The following is a 20,323-nucleotide window of genomic DNA, read 5'->3' on the forward strand; positions in this document are numbered from 1 at the left end:
GCCTGTCCCAGCCCATGGGGTCCAGGATGTGTCACCTGTGGTGGGAGTGATGGTGGGAGCAAGAAGTGGAGGTGGGGTGGGGCTGTGAGATGTGCTTCCCTCTCAGCCCGTTCCAGAACCAAAAGTGGATTCGCCTCCTGGAAGAGTTACAATCAGACTCTCAACCAGAAGTAGTTGTCACACAAAGGATAACTTATATCCACACAGAATCACTTCCAAAGTCATGGCGTCCCCAAACAAAGGGAAGCAGGGGCCTTGATTTCGGATGGGGAATGAATATTCAAAAGGGAGCGGTGGGTATTGCTGGCGCAGCCTCAGTTGGAAAACGTGCTTCCACACACACTGCAGGTTATGGTGACAAGGCCTCAGCTCCTCCCGGAGAGGAGCTCTTAGCATTAAAAGTGAGGCAAAGGTCACAGGTGTTGCTCTGTGGTGCGGCTTGGTCTGGTTCAGGATGGTTAGTGATTGCATCTCTTAAACAGTTAAAAGCTTCGGAACCCACCCTTGAGTTCCTCGGGGCAGTCAGTTGGGGACACTCTGAGGTTGAGACCCTGAGCCTTTGTCCAAGGAAACTGGAAAAAGCACAAGTGAAACTGGGTGAATAAAGTCAGTTTACTGACTACGTGGCACAATTCCACTCGGGGTGGAGTGAGGCCTGGACAGACACCCTCAGCAGAGGGACCCCAGGCCAGTGGGCCTGTCAGGGCTGCTGGGGCCCCTTGGGCTTCTGGGCTCAGGGGCAGCAGCAGGGCAGCCTGCAGGGGGCTCAACAAGCCTAGGTTGCTTGGCCTGCGCTGTCTGGGTCTGGACTGGTCACTGTTGCTGTCCGTAGATGCTCAAGCCAGACCCCAAGAAGAGAGCGGCGCAAGGTGAAAATGATAACTGTGAACACATTGGTTTCAGTTTCAGTAAAGAGGGGGAAGGGAGGAACATGGGGATGTAGAAAAGGCGGCTGGGGGGAAAGGCCTCGCCAAGCTCCACAGCCAGCTCCCTCGCTAGACGACCGGGCTGTTGCCTTGATAAATGCTGCTTTCATTTCCATCTCCCAACTCGGAATCTGAAAAGCAAGAAGATCTCTCAGGCTGTAGAGCCCTAGCAGACTGGGGATCAGTCTTGGAGGGGCATGGCATTGCTGCCCCTCCTGCCCCACCCCAGCCTCAGCAGTCAGCCAGACACACGTGCATACACACTGCAGTGCCTGGAACAGTGTGGGGAACAGAGACCTGCAGTCTGGGGCTGGGGAATCCCTGGGCTTCCAGTCAGGCCAGGGCAGCTGTGTAAGTCTCTCAATGAGAGCATCATGGTCATCTCCACATCCCCACATGGCCCGGTGTAGCAAATGTCTGCAGGCTGAATAGCTGGAGGAGCCTGGCCTCCTCTCAGGGTAATGTTCCCACATAAACTCTCATTTCCTTAACTTGTCAGTGAGGGAGGAATTGACTTGAGTTTCTAAGTCTTTCAGAGATCAAATGGCTGGAAGCAGAAGGTCATGTGATGGGAAGGAGGGGGGGCAAAGAGGAAGTGAGGGTCAAGTAGAAGAGGTGGAAGTCAAGAGGCTCTTCTTTATTCTTGGAGGAAACTCTTGTTTTCAATGTATTTCTTTTCCCATTGGCTTGAGGGAGTGTTCCCTGACTATTTGGAAATGGTTTCCAACTGTTGAAGGAGGACAAGAAGCAGGAGCAATTCACACTCCCCCATCCCTACCTGGACCCTCTGGGCTTCTACGTCTGCCACAAGGAAGCCCCAACCCCACGAGTTACCCCTGTTCCCTCACCCATCCCCCAAATCTAGTTGCCTTGAATTGTGTGTACTGGGGAGGCAGGGCGGCTCTGGTCCAGCCTCTGGCTTGAAGGCCCCCATGCCTGCTCCTGTCCACACCTATATGGATGATGGCTGCAAGAGGCATTGTTCTCGTCCCTGACCTTGGACTTGGCTGTGGTGACAGCCATTTGTGCCAGCTGGGAAGCAGTTGTCAGGGGGCTGGGTCACAGAGCTGTGTGACAGGTTGTCAGACCTGGGCACACCCACCGAGGGACTCTCCCTGGCTGCCCTTACCTCAGTGCCACCTGTTGCATTTGTGTGGGGCCTCTGTTCCCAGGTGCAGGGGAAGGGGTGCCCGGTGAGAAGGTTGGCATGGGCACCACAGACCGGCAGAGAGGCTGGCATCTCTTTGTGCCACTTGGTGTGCCCTGATGTTTCGCCTTTTTTCTCTGTTTACCTGAACTGAGCTAGGGCGGCAGGCCACAGCTGTGACTCAGCTCTAGCAACCTGTCTTATCAGAGCGCTGCCAACCTGACGGGTCATTGCCAGGCTTCTGAGGACCGAAGAAGAGTGCGGCCCCGAGGGAGGGCATCTGCCTCTGGTTCCCCTGGCCCTGGTCTTGATCGTGGTTCTGGCAGAAAGCCAGACACGGCTGCATCTGAGCAGCGAGCCACAACTGTCCCTCTGTGCGGGGCTCTACCCCTGCCAGCCCTTGGGGTGTGTGCCGGCACGGGGGCAGGTAGAGAGGGCCTAGACCTCATTTCCAGGGGAGAACTGGCTGCCCCCGCATCAGGACTGGTGCGGGCGAGGGGATGGATCCTAGAGCTAGTCCCAGCTTCCTGAAGAAGGATGGTAAACCACACTCAGTGGGGTCTGTCTCGGAACAACACGTGAGGGCAGCGGCGCAGCGCAGGGCACTTGCAGGTTGGGCCCACAGAGTCTCCTCAGTGGAGACTCCTTTTTAAGCACCACGCCAGGGATACTCTCCTCCTGCCCTCCAAAGACATCAGTCTCCCCTGGGGGCCTGGCTTGGAGGCTGGGGTGCCCGTTCCCCATCCGGGAGCCCGGTCCCTGGGGGAAAGGCTCCGTCCGACTCAGCTCCTCCCGGGGCAGCAGGGCGGCAGCGGCCTGCGCTGGGCACTAGGGGTCGCCCCTGCCCAGCCGAGCCCACCCGGGCGCGCCCGGCCGCTGCAGGTTTCCCGGAACCGGGCAGAGGCGCGGGCGCCTCGGGGGCTGGGGAGGGGCGCGGCCGGCGTGGCGCCGGGAACCTGCCCTGAGCCTCGGGCCACCGGGCTCTCTCCCGCCGAAGCGCGGGGGCCCGGGCGCCGGAGGTCGGCTCACTGCCACGCCCTTTCTGGAGCATCAGTCAGGACGTGCGAGGCGAGGCGCCGAGAGGGGGTGTCTGCGCCCGCGACACAAAGGTCTTTTCTAGACCTCACCGCTCCCTCCCGCTCGCTCCCTGCCCGGCTGCCGGAGAGGGAGCAATGGCTCTGGGTCGGCCCAGGCGACAATGTCAGGTGTCGGGGCGACCTCCTGGAGTGGCCCCCGGGCCTTGCGATGGCGCGAGGGGGCGCTGGGTCCTCCCCGGGCTCGGCTGGCAACCGCGGTCGCACCAGGGACTGGGAGTCTCTGGGGTCCTTTTGTGATCGGAGGGAAGGGCCCTTCCCGCGTCCCTGAGAATGGTCAGCCCCGGTTCTGAGGACTGCGTGCCCTGAATAACAAACTGGGTTCTTTAAGGATCGTCCTCTGGGCCCCACCCTGTGGAGCTTTGAGCTGGTTCAGCTTCTCCTCCGGGCAGGTCTTTGGGGGTTCCCGAAAGCATCAGCGTGCCCGGCTGCCTCGGGGTCACCAGGGGCCCACCCCGTCGCCTGACTCGGAATCTCTGGGAGTGGCCCAGGAATCTATATTTTTGGTAAGCTCTCCAGGTGATTCTGATGGCAAAGCCAGTGTGGGAATCACTGTTCTATACCACTTAGGGCAGGCAATGGTAAAATTTCTCCCCGAAAGAACCTCTGGGGATGCAATTGTCACATTCCCCTCTGTGCACTGTAATGTTTATTCTCCCTGCTGATGGAGAAGTTCCTCGTGAGTCTGACTGCAAGCCCCCCTGCTTTCATTAAGCACATTTTCTTCTATGGGTTTTCTATGGGATAATGAGCCTGTCTGAAGACAGCTGCTCTGCCTCCTTTGAGGGACCTTTTTCAGGAGACCTGTTTTCCTTGTTCAACTTATGAATCCAGCAGACTCATTTGATTGCGCCAAATGGTGAGAAAATCCAATAAATCTAAAACTAGCTTGTGAATGAATGTGGTCCTTTTCGGTGACGGCTAAACAGCTCCTTTCCAGGGTTTAGAAGAAAACCCGAGAGGCTTCCCAAGTATTGGATGCTGGAGAATCCCAGCAAAGGAAAAGGAAAATCCTGCCGCAGGTCACCCTGTGCTCCGTGATACCGTCTTCCCTTTTGCTGGCCCCTTGCTTTCAGGATGGATTAAAATTCTTATCTGCTCTGCATCCAGCGCACTTGGACTCCTTTCCTGAGAGCTGTAGCTAGTTTCCCAAGCTCTGTGGGGTTATTTTTGCTCTGCGTGATGGTCAGTACTTCCTTCCACAGTATTCGGTTCAACACAGTGACAGAAAGACAGTGAATTAGCAAACACCCTCAAAATGGCAGGACTGACCCCCAAACCTACTTTCATTTTCTTCCGGCCTGGGTTGTGGGTAATTTCTTGACAACTATGAGAAAGAAGACAACGAAAAATGAATTGTTTTTACAAAGCAGTTGTGAACAGATGTGTAATTCCCTAGTCTCAGGAACATTCTAGGAATCCCTTACATCACCTTAAAGGGGCAGAGAAAACAAGTGGAGGTGCCAAGGGCAGCGTTGATAGTCAGCACCTGCGGGGCTTAGCCCGTCCTAAAGACACCTAAAGCCAGCCGCAGCGGTAACCCAGGTCGCCTTTGCTGTTCCGGGGCTTCTAAATTTGGCAGTGTGAACAGACTTGCTTCCTTTCAGCAATTGATCTGAATAGCAGAATCCCATTCTGATGGTCCCAATCGCATTGACAGGCCTGGGGGTGAAGGCTGTACTAATTGGCCGCACTGGCTTTTAAACAATCGGTTGTATTCTCTGCCTGGCAGGAAGCAGCAGGCCCATCAAGGCTCTGGGCTCCCTCTTTGTTCTGATTTTATGGCATTTTGTGCCACAATAAGAAACACTATGTACTCCGTGGGAGCCCATTGTGCCAGGCTGCAAGGATGTGGGCTCCAGTGCTGATGGCTGGTGCTCTTTACCCCCCAGAGAAGAGGGGCTTTGTGACAGGCTGAGGGACAAAACAAGGGATGCCAGACTGTTACTGGAGCAACTGTCTGGCCAGGTAGAGCCAGCTTTGGCCCTGGGTCCTTCTCACCTGCAGGCCAGGGGGAGGGCAGGATAAGGGTAGAATTTCTTCTAGGGTAGCAGTCCTGGGGACCTGGTAAATTATGTATTGAGACTGTGCTAACCACGCCCCCCCCATTTTCTCCGGGCTGCTGAGCCGACCTCATCCTGCCTCTTGTCTGTGCCAGGCGATCGCTTCTGTCTAAACTACCTCACACTCCACCAGGACACATCATCTTGGTGAGTAGGGAAGTTTTCCCAGCTGTGAGCCAAGACTGGGATTCCCGTATTTTGGGTAGATTTGGTCCTTTGAGGCAAGAGTTTTTGGGTTTGTAAGAATGGTGTGAATTTCTACAATTCCCAGCCTCACACCTGAATGGCAGGTGAGATTTTGGGCCTGTGAGATCTGAGAGCTACTTCAAGACCCCACCTGCCTCCCAGGCCAGCCACTGCTCTCCCCTCCCCCCTGTTTCATACAGGTGACAGTTTTCCTACAGGTGAAGTGTTAATACAGCACACCTGGGCAGAAGACAAAGGAGACCGCTACCCCCAGGAGAGCACTGTAAAGATCCGGGGAAGGCCTGGGGTCCCTTCTGCCCTTTAGCACACTGACAGGATTCCTTCTATTGTTTCACCTAGTTGAGTGAATCAGCCTAAGGGGTGTAGGGCAGCTGCCCTGGGCAGGCAGGGAGAGGAATTCAGGGTACAGGTACATTTCATTGAGGGGAATGGAGAACATGGTACAAACAAGACCTGTGGCTAGGAGAAAGCCTAGGGACAGGGGACTTTGGGGTAGCAGGCCCTGAATAATGGAGTGCCCCATGTAGGTGCTGAAAGGGAGAGAGGGGAGGCAAGGCAAGTCCACTTAGCTTCAACACACAGGCTGGCCCAGTGTCTGCGGCAGGTTAAAGAGTGAGCCAGGTGGGGTTATGTGAGGCTGGTAGGGTCCCCTGTTCTCTGGAGATGCTCCCACCATGAGCATCTGAAGTGAGAAAAGGCCAGTTTCCTGCTGAGCACTTGCAGAGAATACTGGTGAGTGCTTCCTTGGCCCCTACCTCACTTGGTGCTCACCCAAGCGTGTCCTCATCTCCAGTGCTCCCCACATGGGCCCCCTTACCCTGTCCATTGCAAAAGCCACCCAGCTCAGTTCTTCCCCTTCCAGCCCACACTCCACATGGCTGCTCCATTTATCTCTCAAAAGTGCAGGTTTCCTGGCCTGCCAATCCTAGGCTAGACACCCTTTGGTGAGCTGCACACAAACCCTTACATCCTGCCCCCTGCCTATACCTCCAGGCTCACTTCCTGCCAGCCCCAGCCACACTGGACTCCTTGACTTTCCCAAACCTGCAAGCCTTTTCATGTCTCTGAGGCTTTGTGTTTCCTTCTGTATGGAATGCCCTTTCCCTCCCCTCCTACCCTTGTTTTGCTAAACTCTCTAAGGTTCAGTTCAGATATCACCTCCTCAGCTGATCTGTTGACAAGAGTGATCATGGAAGCAGCTTCACCACCAGGCTCCGAAAGTAGTGGGAAGATGTGGCAAAGAGTACAACCCAATTGGATTAAAAGCAAGTCTCTGAAACGTTGGCTTGTGTCCCTGAAGACCCTGCCTGGAGAGTCTGTCCTGGAGGAGGAGTGGGAGAGAGGGAGAGAACAGTGTCCCCTCCTGCCATCTAACTCTGCCCTATGCTCCTTACATCTGGCTCAAACGTCTCTGATAACACAAGGCACATTTTTGATACTCTTGGTTATGTGTCTATCTTCTTTTAGACTTTGAGTCCCTTATAGGCAAGGAGTGTCTTGATCACCTTTGTATTCCCAGAATCTGGTTTAGAACCTGGCACATAGTAGGCATGCAGAAAATCTTTGAATAAATAAATATACCTTGAACTTGGGAGTGTTCCTTTACCTAGAATATCTTTCTCTCCACAAATTTGTACTATCACTTTCTCCAAAACATAACTTGAGACTGGCCTCCTGGAAGAAGGAGGTTCTGGTTCATTTGCTCACTGTTTGAGCATCAAAAAATACTTGAGTATCTACTATGTTCTAGACATTTTCTAGGCACTGGAAGACTGTGGGGTACAAAAGAGATAAGTGGTCCATGCGCAGGTTGCTAATGAACATCCCTTAACCATCAGACCACATCCTTCTCTAGCAATCATTTAACACTTTTGTAACCACTAATTGCTTGTGGCATCCATAGTGCCTGGGACATGGTCAGCAGTCAAATACAATTCACTGTGTGCTCAGCATCATGGTGTAGAAGGCCTGGCTTTGCCTTCACATAGCTCACAACCTCGCTGGGGAGATAAACTGTTTGTTCCTGGGATCACTGGAAACCCCAGGAAGCCCCAACTAGGGACGATCTTGTGTTGTCGGTTTCACAGCCTCTAGGAGTTCACTGGCTCCACTGGTCTCTTGACCAATTGCTACTTTCCACTTATTTCCTGATTTTCTAACTATGTAAGTCCCATCTTCCAACCTGCTCCTAAGCTCCTCAAAGAAAGGGACACATGGCATCTTGTCTGGTAGCCACATTCCCTGATTCCCACCTCAGCTCTTGATACAGGCCAAGGCATGAGTGAATGAATGAATGAATGATCAGCACCATGAACAGGCATTCATCACTGGTTGTCTTAATGAGACACAACCGCAAAATGCCATGTGAATGGGTTCTCCAGTTCTCGTAGGTAAAGGAGAAGCAAGGAAGGTTTGTCTCCCAACGTAGTGCCTCTCTTTTGCTAAACATTACCCTCAGATTCTGAGTATTTCCTACAAGAAAATACTGACACTCAAATCCAGAAGAGTGTGAATTTGACAGAAGCCATTTGTTTTTCTACTTCCATTTGGGTACCTCTTAACTGGTTGTTTGTACTGGTTCTTGCTTGGTGGTTTAGTGGGTGAGATCTATTTCAGGGTTTCTCAAGTTAAATGTAAACTTGTGGTGAGAGAAGAGTGTTGCCCCGTCCCTTCTGCTTCCTTCCACCCTGGTTCCCAGCATGCTCCTGTTGTCACTTATTGCTTATCTAGGATAGTTTTACCAGAAGTTTCTTCAGAGTCAATGCTTTAGGGCCTTGGTTTTCATCCACTGGGTTGTACTGTTTGTGTTTTCTCGTGTCTGTTTTGCTGTCTTGGCAGCTAACGTTGCTCGCATTAGCTTGCTGATGCTGTGGCCATCTGTAACCTATATCAAACCCTGGGAGCTTTGAAGTTCAATGTGCAATAAAAAGTTCATTAAAAAGATGTGGAATCATGAAAACGAGGTTACAGAAATGTTAACAAAAGATCATTTCCTGCTTCCTGTACTTTTTTTTCCTTTCTTTTTTTTAAATGTATTTCTCTGAGGAATGTATGTCACCGTTAAAACTACGGAAGAGTTAAAGGAAGGACAGGCCCAGGTCAACAAGAGGGTGAGATTCCTGAGGAGATATCTTGGCAAGGACCTGGACTATTTTCTCAATTGAGAGCTCAGTGTATGAGGGGAGAATTTAAGCCAGAAAAAAGTAGGGACAAATGTAGAATTCTTATGACTAATGGTTTGAACCCAGCGTTTTTAATAGGAATGGCTCCAAATGGATGGCAGCAGGCCCCAGGTATGCAAGGTCTGCTGCTCATAAGGAACACTGGGAATCACTGAGGTCCAGCCTCCAGGTGGTGACCGCGGTCGGCTGATGCCTCTTGTCCACTTGAGGTAGAAAAGGAGGGAGACACAAGGAGAGACAGAGAGAGAGAGAAGAAAGAGAAGAGAAAGAATGGTACATGGGATCGGGTGGCAGTGTCACTAAAACTGCCTTGTGGCACATTGGTGGCTTGTCCACTGCTGCACTGGCTTACTTTCTGGTCATGACCTCCTGACATGAGCAGAAGTCAAGTTTCAAGCCTCAGGGGGTGTACTGGGAATACAAAACACTGAAAGCATATCAGCCCCTGGTATGGCCTTAAGGTAAGGGAGGCGCCCCTGGTCTGCCCGTAGTCTCTCCTGCTCCAGCCACAGAGAGGCGTTTAACCAAAAGGGAAGTCCCTTGGGGCTCAGGGTTCTGACTTGATAATGACCAAGTGTACTTGGACACTTCAGAGGTCGGCCTGTCCATCTCCCATATTTTGGTTGACTTTGCTATGACCAGGCTCCAGTGAGCAGCTATCCGAGCTTCTCCCTCCATACCACGCAGCCTCCTAGAGCATCCTCTGTTCTCTTGTTAAAGGAAGGGGAGCACAGATGATCACTCCTGGTGAATACATGGTCATTTCTCTAATGACAAATGGTGACACCATCAGCACCTTTATTTCTTGGCACACACACTCACAGACACAGGAATGATGTAGCCTGGGATCCAAAGCAACATTAACAGCCCTCTGTGGGGGCGGGTCCCTGTTTTTCATGGACCCTCCATGGCGGGGGAGTAGGCATGCTCACACATAAAGCACACCCAGCCCAGCAGCCTTGCTAGCCTCTATTTTGGGGGTAAATATCCCTAGAGTCTCACTTGCTTATATGACCATTAATAACCGTTTAATTACTACTCATGTTTAATAGTAAGCAATTATGTGATTATCACTCACCTTTCAGCCAGAGGGCCACTGTGCATACACTTAGCAGCCACTAAGTCTTAGTCCTAATGATGACAGTGCCATATCCTACCAAGTGACCGTGAGGACCTCAACAGATCGCACATCTAATAAACAACACCGTAAGGCCTTTGAGACTGATGCCGGATGGCCGAGGTCGGAGCCAGACTTACCCTCTCTCTCGCAACCCGGTTGTAGTTGAGTCTCATGAGTTCCGCAAACCTCTGCTCGTAGAGGTGAAGCAGCAGCACCAGGTACAAGCCTGAATTCATCAGCTCATTTTGTGCCTAAATTTGGAAAAGAAAGCTCTTAAGTTCATCTAGAAAATATTCCTGATCTAAATCATGGGGTGGAGGGTAGCAAGGCCAACGGGTGACAAGAAATGGGACGAGAGCCCAAACCCCAAGCCTGCCTTGGGGACCAGAGAACAGAGCAGGAGGGGATCCAGGGTGGAGGCCCGGCAGCCAGCCTGGAATTTTTTACGACCTAGTGGAGGATGCCCCCAAAAAGCTCCAGGCTCGATCCCATGCCGTGAACATTTATTGAGCAGTTACGCGTCAAAGCCCTGAGCTGGGTGTTTTGGGGAACACGGGGCAAAAGGTCTCAGCTCCCTGCTGGGACCCCATCATCTGACATGGGAGAGCACCTCACTCATAAAAAGCTCCAGTACCAGCTGGATATGTCAGTGCCACGATGCAGATACAAAGGGGAAGATAGAGACCGATTGAGTGTGACATGACCATCAGCCTTCTCTGATGGTCCTTAAAGGGTGAGAGGGACTTTAGTAGGTGGCTATGTCTCAGGCAAAACTCCTACTCACTAGTGTGGCTGGAGTAGATGAGGAAGGTGTGTGTTTTGGATTTAAAAAAAAAATTTGGCTTGGTCTGGGGAGATGGTGAGGTGGGACCACATTAGGCAGAACTGAGGAGATCGGACGTCATGTTGGATGTGCGTATGTAGCTACTAGCCTCTGAGCAGAGGAGTAAATATGATGAGATGTGTGTCTTAGGAAAGCAAACTTTTCTATGGAAGAATCTGGAACACAGATGCCGTGGGGGCATCTCCCTCTACAACTGGGCTTAATGATTGTTCCTCACCCTGGCTGATCTATTACCATTTAACTCCCAAAGAGTGTGTGTCTGGCAGGGTCTCACATGACGCTGTGAACCTCTGGGCCTTTGCTCATGCTCTTCCATGTTTGGTCTGTTGGCTTGTTTCTGTGCCTCTGTTTTGAATGCCCTCTCCAACCTTTCTACCAGGCTGTGTGCAAAACTTCCTTTACAGCTGCCACAATATCACCTCCTTGTAGAAGCCTTCCTGAGGAATCTCATTTGCTCCAGTCATTCTCTTACTCCCTGCTCCTAAGCATTTGTCTTTATTTTGCACACTGCGTCTTGTACTTGTTAACGTTTTTACTTTTTCTTGGTGGGTGGGTTGGGTTTTATTTTTCTCACTGGTGCTTAGGACGTAGGGAGGTCCATGGGGAGGATCTGGCCGTCTGGCTGACCACAGCTCCTCTGTCCTCAGCTGCTTTGGTGGTCTGTGCTACAGGGCCTCACCCTGTGGACCCTTCTCAGACCTTCAATAAATTAGCGGCATTAGTAACGATGCCTCCCCCTCTGCCGCTCCAACCCCCCATCTGTCCTCGTGCCAGTCCCCGAGGGTGGGCTCCAGGACAGGCCAGCCGGTGCGCAGGAAGCCTTGAGAGGCTAAAATCCCCAGCAGAGAGTGTGGCCCTTTACGTCACCCTTGGGGAAGTCGGAGCTGTGACTGTTTCCCCAGGATAACCGAAGCCTGGACTGGGCGCAGTGACCACCTCAGCACCTCTTCCTTCCTTCTGCAGCAGCCGGAGGCCTTCAGGGCCCATCTCCCTGTTCCCATTCCCTCGAGGGCAGCTCAGGAAGCTGGTGCAGAACACACCTCTTCCGGGATGAAGCAGCTGCCAGAAAAGGTGCCCATGCAGAGCAAGGATAGATGTGCTCTTCCTTCTGAATTGGGGACAACTCCTTATCCTGGTGACAGCTGGCCCCGAGGTCACTGCCCAAGGCCCTTCTACTGCACTACAGACCGGTGTTTAAAGGCTCGCATCAACTGTCCTTAGCGGTTAGCCTCTTATTTTTAGCCTTCGGTCATGTTTTCTGTGTTCTTCTGACCTTGGCTTAAGTGGGCAGAGAGGAAGTTGCTTGTTTTCACTTTTTCTGTTTTCATTGCCTGCTCCCACCTTCCCCATGAGTCATGCTTCTTTTAAGGTCTGTCTCGAAAGCCACCTCCTCTGGGAAGCCTTCCTAACCTGCACTTTAGCTTTTCCACACAAACCAAGCCTTGTCCCCTGTTTGCATCTCTGGGTGGCCGTGGCCGCCTCCTAGGGCTGCCGGTGGCTTTCTCTCCAGCACTCTCTTATCCAGTAAGCTGTTTTGCTCAGAGACACTCAGATGCATAATGGCAAATCAATTAGCTAGAAAATGGCTCGGAACTATCAGGTTTGTCAAAGCATTCAGGGAAATCATTTACTTTTTATGGCTCAATAAGACCCAGAGGCATGCAGATGGGAAAATATCCACTAATGTTTTCTGCAGATAATTTGAAAAGTCACTTCTAGCAGATTGTGTCTCTTCTCTAGTCTGTGGGAAGGAAGCTGTCACACGGCGCCATAAATCTCACTGGCCTGGCTCCTTTCTGTGTCGCAGAGCTTGTGATGCTGACAAAGGGGCTTTGACCAATCAGAGCAGGCGTTTCATAGTCACCTCCTCGGAGTCATCCTTTATACTTCAAGCCACAAGTGGGAGGGGTTTGAGTTCCATGGTATTTGCTGGGCGAGGGCAATATGAACAAGGTTTTGGAGCATTATTTATTGGAGCTACTCGTGACCCACCCCTCCCATGACCCCATCACATCCCACTTGGAGGCCGTGTGCGGTGCATGGCATGGGGTGGGAGGAGGGGATGGAGCCTTGAAAGGGAAAAGGCCTCTGAAGCAGTGGACTGGAGCTCTGGAGCACTCAGCCCGTCTGCCAGATGTCTTTCTTTTCTCCTGTCCTCCTTCATGTTGTTAATATTCATTTCCACCAAGAGATTTGCTCCTGGTGGAAATTCTCTAGATAGTGCTCACTCAAAGGAGCAGACAGCCTGGCTGAACAGTCTATCACGTCTTCAGATATGTTCAAGAGATGCTCCCAGGTGTGAGGGTGATTAGGTGACTGTGTGTGTCCAAGGACATCTGTCCATGGCTGAGATGGAGCCAGGCCAGGCCTGTGCTTCAGAGCAATGCAGCCAGAGTCCCGCTGAGACCCTCCTGTGCTGCGGGGCCAAGAGGCAGAAGCACATCTCCATCACACAGTGGGCATGGGTCCCCCGAGTGGGTGGCCTGGGGCCGTCTAGTGCTGTGACTTTGGGCAAAGAATTTTAACTGTGAATAACCAGAGTGACTCCATTTATGAAAACACAGGAACTTCTGTTCTGCCTGTTTCTCCAAGGCATCGTGGCAAAATGAACTAATGCAAGCGGATGTAGGATTTTGCAAAACAAAAGCATCCTATAAGAGACAAGAATACAAGGTAGGATTCGGGGCAAGGACTGCGTGTGTCTGTTTGCTCCTGTTCTCTGGTGCCTCGCCCAGTGCCTGGTGTACAGTGTGTGCTTAAGAAACATGTACAGATGAAAAAATGAGAAAAAACTGCATACTTTTGGACCATTCAGCCATGACTTTTGACTCTAGTGGCTCCAACTTTCACATACATCAGAATTACTGAGAGGGCCTTCTAAAACATAGTTGCTGGGCACTGCCACCCACCCCCCCAGGTTCTGATTCAGTGGGTCTGGGGTGGGGCCCCAGAATGTGCATTTCTAGCATTTCTAACAAGTTCGCAGGTGAGGCTGATATTACTGGTCTGGGGACCACCCATCTAAGAACCACTGCTCTAGACGGAGGATCAACAGTTGGCAGCCAATAAGCTGAATCTGGCCTGCAGGTGTGCTCTGATGGGAGGGGAGGAAATGAACATCTTTAGCTGGGGCGAGTACTCTCCATTTTGCCACAATTGCCACCACTCCCTATTGTAGGACACCTAGAAGATTCTGATCAATTTTTATCTACCTGGCCTCTATGGCATTTGAGTGTATAACCTGTGACCTAAACTTTTCTTAAACCTGCTTTCTCCTGGTCTGTTTTGGGGCCTGGGTTGTTATTTGGAGCTCTACTTGTTACTATCCAGGAGTTCTTCCTTCTGGTAAAAAACTGAGGGTCCCAATCAGAGCCAAGTACGCCTCCTATTTCCAGATTCACACTCACAGGAGGAGATGTGGAGTTGCTGCACAGGCAGCACTACCAAGACACGGGCAGTGGGTGCAGAATGCCTGTTGGGCTTAATTTTTTTTAAAGATTGTCACCTGAGCTCACATCTGTGGCCAATCTTCTTTTTTTTTCTCTTTTTCTACGTCTTCTCCCCAAAGCCCCCCAGTACATAGGTGTATATTCTAGTTGTAGTCCTTCTGGCTCTGCTGTGTGGGACGCTGCCTCAGCATGGCCTAGATGAGCAGTGGTAGGTCTGTGCCCAGGATCTGAACCGGCAAAACCCTGGGCTGCCAAAGCAAGGTGCGTGAACTTAACCACTTGGCAACGGGGCCGGCCCCTGTTGGGCTTAATATTCAGGCATCCTGGAGTAAGGAGGGAAGGAGAGCTGAACAGCCACAAGCCCTCACAGGCCTATGATTAGACCACTAGGAGCCAGCATCCCAAAAGTGCTTACCAGGTCCAGGGGCCCTACAGCTGCTTTAGCCTCATGGGACCACTCTCCAGACAGCCTATAGGAGTTCCTAATCTAGCTACTCGAAGTCCACTAACAAGCCTTGACCCAACAGGGCCCCTGTGGGAACCACCGAGTGTCTGAGAGATGTGGGAGTAATCAGGTTTCAGTGTCCTGTTAGTGCCCACGGGCCACTAACTCTGCCCCTACTCAGGTGCGTAGAACCAAACCAAGGAAACATATTCTGGTCTAAGCCCCTCTGTACCCTCAGAGACCACTGACGTGCTGGTCGGGCACCTAAAGGGCATGACCCCAGTCTGTGGTCAGATCTTGAGGGCGGTCTCTGTCTTGGAGATCTCAGACTTCGCCCTCAAGGGCATGTGGACAGGGGGCTCACTCCTCTTTCTCTTTCCTGCTCATAAACATCGCTTCTGTGGGGAGGACTTCCTGGTCTTGAAGGTGGGGAAGACTCCTCTGCGGCTGTTCCCGCAGCTGCCTGCTCATCGCTTGTGCCATTCCTCCTCACCAGGCTTATGGCTCCCTATGGTCTCCCTATTAGAAGGCAGTGACTGTGTTTGTCTTGGGCACCATGGTATCTCCAGCACAGTAGCTGACAGTAGGCAGTCAATAAGTTTTCAAAGTTAGTTAAACTTTTATGTTATGTGTATTTTGCCACACTTAAAAAAAATCAAGGGGCTGGCCCAGTGGCTTAGTAGGCCAGTTTGGTACACTCTGCTTTGGTGGCCCAAGTTTGCAGGTTTGGATCTCGGGCGTGGACCTACGCTATTCATCAAGCCATGCTGTGGCAGTGACCCATATACAAAATAGAGGAAGACTGGCAACAGATGTTAGCTCAAGGCCAATCTTCCTCACCAAAAAACAAAAAAACCCCACACAACCCAAATTCGCACCTGGTCCCATCCCAGACAAATTAAATCAGAACCTCTGGGTCTGGGCCTGGGCATTTAATTAAAAAAAGACATTCAGCTAAATGTCAGTTTTAATATGGGAGACTGCGGTGTGTTTATGATTGCCATAATTAAAGAAAAGCAAAAAAAAATCTAAACGAGAATAATGCATAAGAAAATAAGTTAGTGAGTCAGCTAGTTAAGTTAGTCATGGTCAAGAGAGAGCCAGACTGAGCGGAAGCCAGTCCTAGGCTTCTTTCGGTTCTGTCCCTTTCTTTGTACATGTCTCTATTCAGCACCAGCTACCCTACTTCTCAAGAAGGAAACCTGTTTGCCAGGAATGAACAGAACTGAGGGTTGGCCAAGAGGGGCCAGATGAGCCCCGATGAGCGAAGGTTTGGGAGCCAGGGGAGGGGCCCGGACCTCAGAAGCACCAGTGCACACGTCAGCCATGGCCCAGCCGAGGGCCTTCCACCAGGGGCGAGCCGAGCTTGCGTTACATCCTCCACATCTTTGCGTGAAACAACCGCTACTTGGGGCTCCATCCCTGGACTTGTCTCAGTCACGCTTCCCTAGTGTCTCAAGTTTCACTCAGACAGTTAGCAAACAGGCACTATTAAGCTCCCAGCGGGCCACGGAACAGTCAGAACTGCTGTGAAGTCTGAGCCCTCCGCCGCCTTCCAGCAGCAGATAAATACTGCACGTCGGTTCTTGGGACCGTTGTCCCTCTGCCAGGGTGGGTCTGTCAAGCCAGTTTCTACCTGTGATTACCAGGAGGGGCATTTTCCAAAAGGCTTTGATGGCCTGTCAAGTTCTCACTGAAACTAATTTAGACTGTTTTCTGCTTCCATGTAGAATAATTACTGTGCTGGATACTTTCCATTTTCTCCTCCAGGTCTGTTTTCCACCCTGCTCTGCGGCTTAGAGGCTGATCTCAAGGATTGCGTGAGCTAGGCTCCCTTGTCTTCTGGCTTCCCACTGGGTTTGGCCAATGGGAGGCCCTAGCAGGAGACCAGAGGGCGGGAGGAGAGAGAAGCTGGGGTAATTGTTCCCTTGTTCCCTCTCTGCTGGGCAGCGGTGTGGCGAGGACTGCTTTCTCCTGCTGAAAGTCAGAGGCTGTTGGTGACGCTCTCCTGTAGCTATGGCTCTCCTGATCCTGCTAACAGCCCCCTCCCCTTGTCACTTCAAGCCTGCAGGTGGTCACATTGCCAGTCTTAGGATGCTCAGTCGCTCCTTGTTGGCTTCTTTTACTGCGCACGTCTTTGTCCTCCTCACTCACCCCTGTTGAGTGTGCCACCGTCTCTTTCCTGCCCAGATGTTGGCTGACACAATTATTTCACAGGAATGTGCCTGTAGCTGGTTCTGTCAGCTGGTAGGAGGCAGGGAGCCCAAGGATCTGGGTATGACCCTGGGTGGGCCAGTTGGCTTTATTCAGTGATGGACTCTGGCCTGGTCCTGGTGCGCTTAGCTTTCTCCCTGGAGTAGCAGAGAGCTTGGGCATCTGTGTGGAGGTCACGTGGCGGTTCTTGTTTACTGCGAGCTTCTCTGTGCAGGCACAGTACTAGGTGATAGGCTATCCCTAGTGTCTCAAGTTTCACTCAGGCAGTTAGGTCTTTTCCTACAGTCAGTGACAGGTCTTTTCCTACACGCAACCCTACGAGGTGGGAACTATCATCTCCCACTTCCCGCAGATGATAGAACTGAGATCCAGAGAGTTTGTGTAGCTTCCCCAAGGTCACACAGCAACTTTGGGGAGAGGAATAGGATCTAGGTTCACGTGTTAGTCAAAGCTGGTGTGCTTTTCCATGGGATGGGCTGCCTCCAGCTACTTGAGTGTATACATTTTAGCACAACTAGAAAAATTTGCGGGGCTGGCCCCGTGGCCGAGTGGTTAAGTTCGCGCGCTCCGCTGCAGGCGGCCCAGTGTTTCGTTGGTTCGAATCCTGGGCGCGGACATGGCACTGCTCGTCAAGCCACGCTGAGGCAGCATCCCACATACCACAACTAGAAGGACCCACAACGAAGAATATACAACTGTGTACCGGGGGGCTTTGGGAGAAAAAGGAAAAAATAAAATCTTTAAAAAAAAAAGAAAAATTTGCTGTTAGAGAGTCAATTCTACAAATACCACTGGTAAACCAACAGTATATGATGGCAGCAGGAGCACAATGTGGAAATACTTGGGCCAAAAGAAATCTTTCCTAGACAAGACATTTCCCTGGGCTGTACCGTGTCTGTGATGTTTGCAGACCATTCTGGTAGTATTCCGGGTAACCTGGCCTCATCTGGACTTGTCCTTCTCAGGAATTCTGACAGGCTCCGTTTCCTGAAATAATCTATTCTTTGAGATGACCACACAGAACTTGTCTGCACCCTGGCTGGTACCCTGACCTCAGGCACTCAGAAGGCCTGGTTCCTTTCAATATTTTGACTCCAACATCCTCAGGGTTTAAGAATGTGAGTTGCTTCTGTTTTTCCTCTCAGATCTCAGTGCCTGGGGTTTATCACTGAGTGATTCAAGACCCTCACAATGTATGGGCCCAAAATATTGAATTTATTTCTCAAGAAATCGTTTCTTTCTTCTTCCCCCCATCCCTCCCTTCCTTCCTTCCACTTCCCGATAGCCGATCTCTGCAGTGCTGGTATGGCACTATACCCATTATATCAAACTTACTGGTTGTGCTGTTCAAATCTCCATTCCTATCGATATTTTGTCCTTTTGTCTATAAGCCTCAGGATTTTAAAAAAGTAACTACAGAATTTTGCAGACTCACATGCACCATTTTGACTCAGCTGTGCTATTTGCAAAAAAAAAGGTCTGGATACAGGCTAATGATATGAAAGCCATAGTGACTTCTCCTCTGAAGGGTGACATTTAGTTACTAACAATGATTTTATAGCTTTAAAATTATGTGCGTTACAGTCATGATTATGAATCATTTTTTCTAATCACATTATGAGGAAGGTCAGTCTTAAATTATAATGGTAATGATGGGCTATTTTCATTTGATAAATATTTATTGACTGCTTATTATGTGCAAGGCACTTTCTAGATTACCACCAGTAGAAATATAATGTGAGCCACAAATGCAAGCCACCTGTGTAATCTGAAAATTCCTAGTAGCCACATTAAAGAAATAAAAAGAACCTGGTGAAATTAATTTTAACAATATATTTTATTTAATCCAATATATCCAAAATATTATTTTGACATGTAATTAATATAAATTTATTTGTGTGGTTTTTTACACTCTTTTTTTTTTGTACTGAGTCTTTGAAATTCAGTGTGTATTTGACACTTAACGGCACATCTTGACTGGAAGTAGCCCCTGTTCGTTAGCCGTATGTGGCTTGTGGCTTCCACATTGGGCAGTGCAGTTGTAAACACAAGATTGTTTGTCTGGGAATTGGGCAATTAACTATTATCTTGGGCATAAGTCACCTTCCCATCTAAGGTTAACACTCTTTCACAGTATTAGAATTGTAATCCAAATTCCCCAGGAGAGTTAATTCACCAAATGTTAGCAAGCATACAGTAGGCACTTACTACATGTTTATTAACCTTGAGTAAAGTAGTTTCTTATCACCCCAGAGTTACTTGATATATCAGTTGGGGACCATTTCCTCCAAGACCGTGATTTTTTTTTGTTTTCTCTTGCTGCTATTAAACTTAAATTACTTCAGCAAATTTGGGCGTGGAGCTTGCCAGACTTTTTGCTATTTCTGTGTGTCCAATTGGCTACTGCAGCTTCCTACTTTTGTCTCTGACAGAGCAGGACCTCAACCCAGGGTGACCAACACTCTCCAACGGTCCAATGATCCAATTTAGTAACAGATCTTCTCGGAGAAGTGAGCTAAATGGACACTCCCAGACGCCCCCCATGCTCGAGCCCTCTACATTCCTGGTATGAGGGACAGGGTCTCCCTGAGGCAGACGGGGCGTGAGTGCCTCTTACCTGGGACTGCTGATGCTTCTGGTAGAACTCGGTCACGTTAAAATCATCTAGATCGACCAGCAGGCCTTGCTTACACATCTCACAGGTCTTTACAGCGCCTAGGTCCGCTCCTTAAATTAAAGAATTCCTTGTTACATATAACCCTGGGTCTTTCTCTGTTGACTCTTTGAGTCTTTTTGTGTTGACATTTTGAGAGCAAACTTCTGTGTGTTATGAATTCTGAATTTCAGTAACCTTTTTCAAGTCAGCCATCTTCTGTAGAAAATGACCTTGAATCTGAGATCTGAAGATTTTCCTATGTCATCATTTTTATTATTATGCAAACTTCATATAAGTGAAATTCTCATGACTTTTAAATAACAGTTCTTGCTTTCTATTTAAATGTAAACATACTGGTTCATAAAATTGGAATTGCTACAGGGAGGCTGAGAGTCTGTAAAACAGATGTTTGCCAAAAGAGGGAATATTGGGGCATATGTTGTTGTTGTTTTCTGGCAGACCTAACACAGGTCCAAGCAAATAAATTAGTGAGGACCAAATTGATGGCAGAAGCTATCTTCAATCTATGGTTTAAGAATCTGCCTGGACTCCTGCCCAGGTGACTTCCCACCTGAGGAAGTGGGGAGCCAGGGGCCATGTGTGCGGACTAGTCCAGCAGTATCTGGGGCCAGCACCTGATCCTGAGCTCAGCCTCATTTGGGAAAAGAAACATGAGAAGGCTTCCTTTATTGCTGTTTTCTTTTTTTTCAAATGTGCATTCTAGATCAGCATTTTTCCTCTGTTTATCCCATTCCCCAATGCAAAAGTGGAAGATGTAGAACTGCGGCTGTTACGTCTAAGTGAACATCCTGCCGTACGCCTTTCCCCCTCGTGTAGTTGCTGCATTTGGCTAATGATGTACCGGTGTTTATTTTATGCATCAGAAGATAGAGGACTAATTAGTTACCTGCATTTATTTAGTAAGACGCGGTTTGAACAGTTTTATACCCCAGCTCTACTTTTCCCCACTGGGGAT

At 50.2% G+C, this 20,323-nt stretch overlaps 1 protein-coding gene across 2 annotated transcripts in view; it reads right to left on the minus strand.

The window, feature by feature from the left end:
• Window positions 1-595: 595 nt before the first annotated feature.
• The window catches only part of MARCHF10 (membrane associated ring-CH-type finger 10), a 78,943-nt gene continuing 59,215 nt past the window's right edge, over window positions 596-20,323 (minus strand). Inside the window, exons 8-11 of one of the 2 annotated variants that reach the window (XM_014860976.3) lie at window positions 19,309-19,418; window positions 9,877-9,990; window positions 4,452-4,494; window positions 865-1,057 (exon numbers count right to left, since the gene is read on the minus strand). In XM_014860976.3, coding sequence (XP_014716462.2) covers window positions 996-1,057; window positions 4,452-4,494; window positions 9,877-9,990; window positions 19,309-19,418 — 329 coding nt within the window. In that variant the 3' untranslated portion in view covers window positions 865-995. Of the gene's footprint in view, window positions 1,058-4,451; window positions 4,495-9,876; window positions 9,991-19,308; window positions 19,419-20,323 lie in introns of both variants that reach the window. The other variant, XM_070483442.1, reaches the window with a different exon arrangement.

The sequence above is a fragment of the Equus asinus genome, chromosome 13 (assembly GCF_041296235.1).
Source record: "Equus asinus isolate D_3611 breed Donkey chromosome 13, EquAss-T2T_v2, whole genome shotgun sequence".
NCBI classification, from domain to species: Eukaryota; Metazoa; Chordata; class Mammalia; order Perissodactyla; family Equidae; genus Equus; species Equus asinus.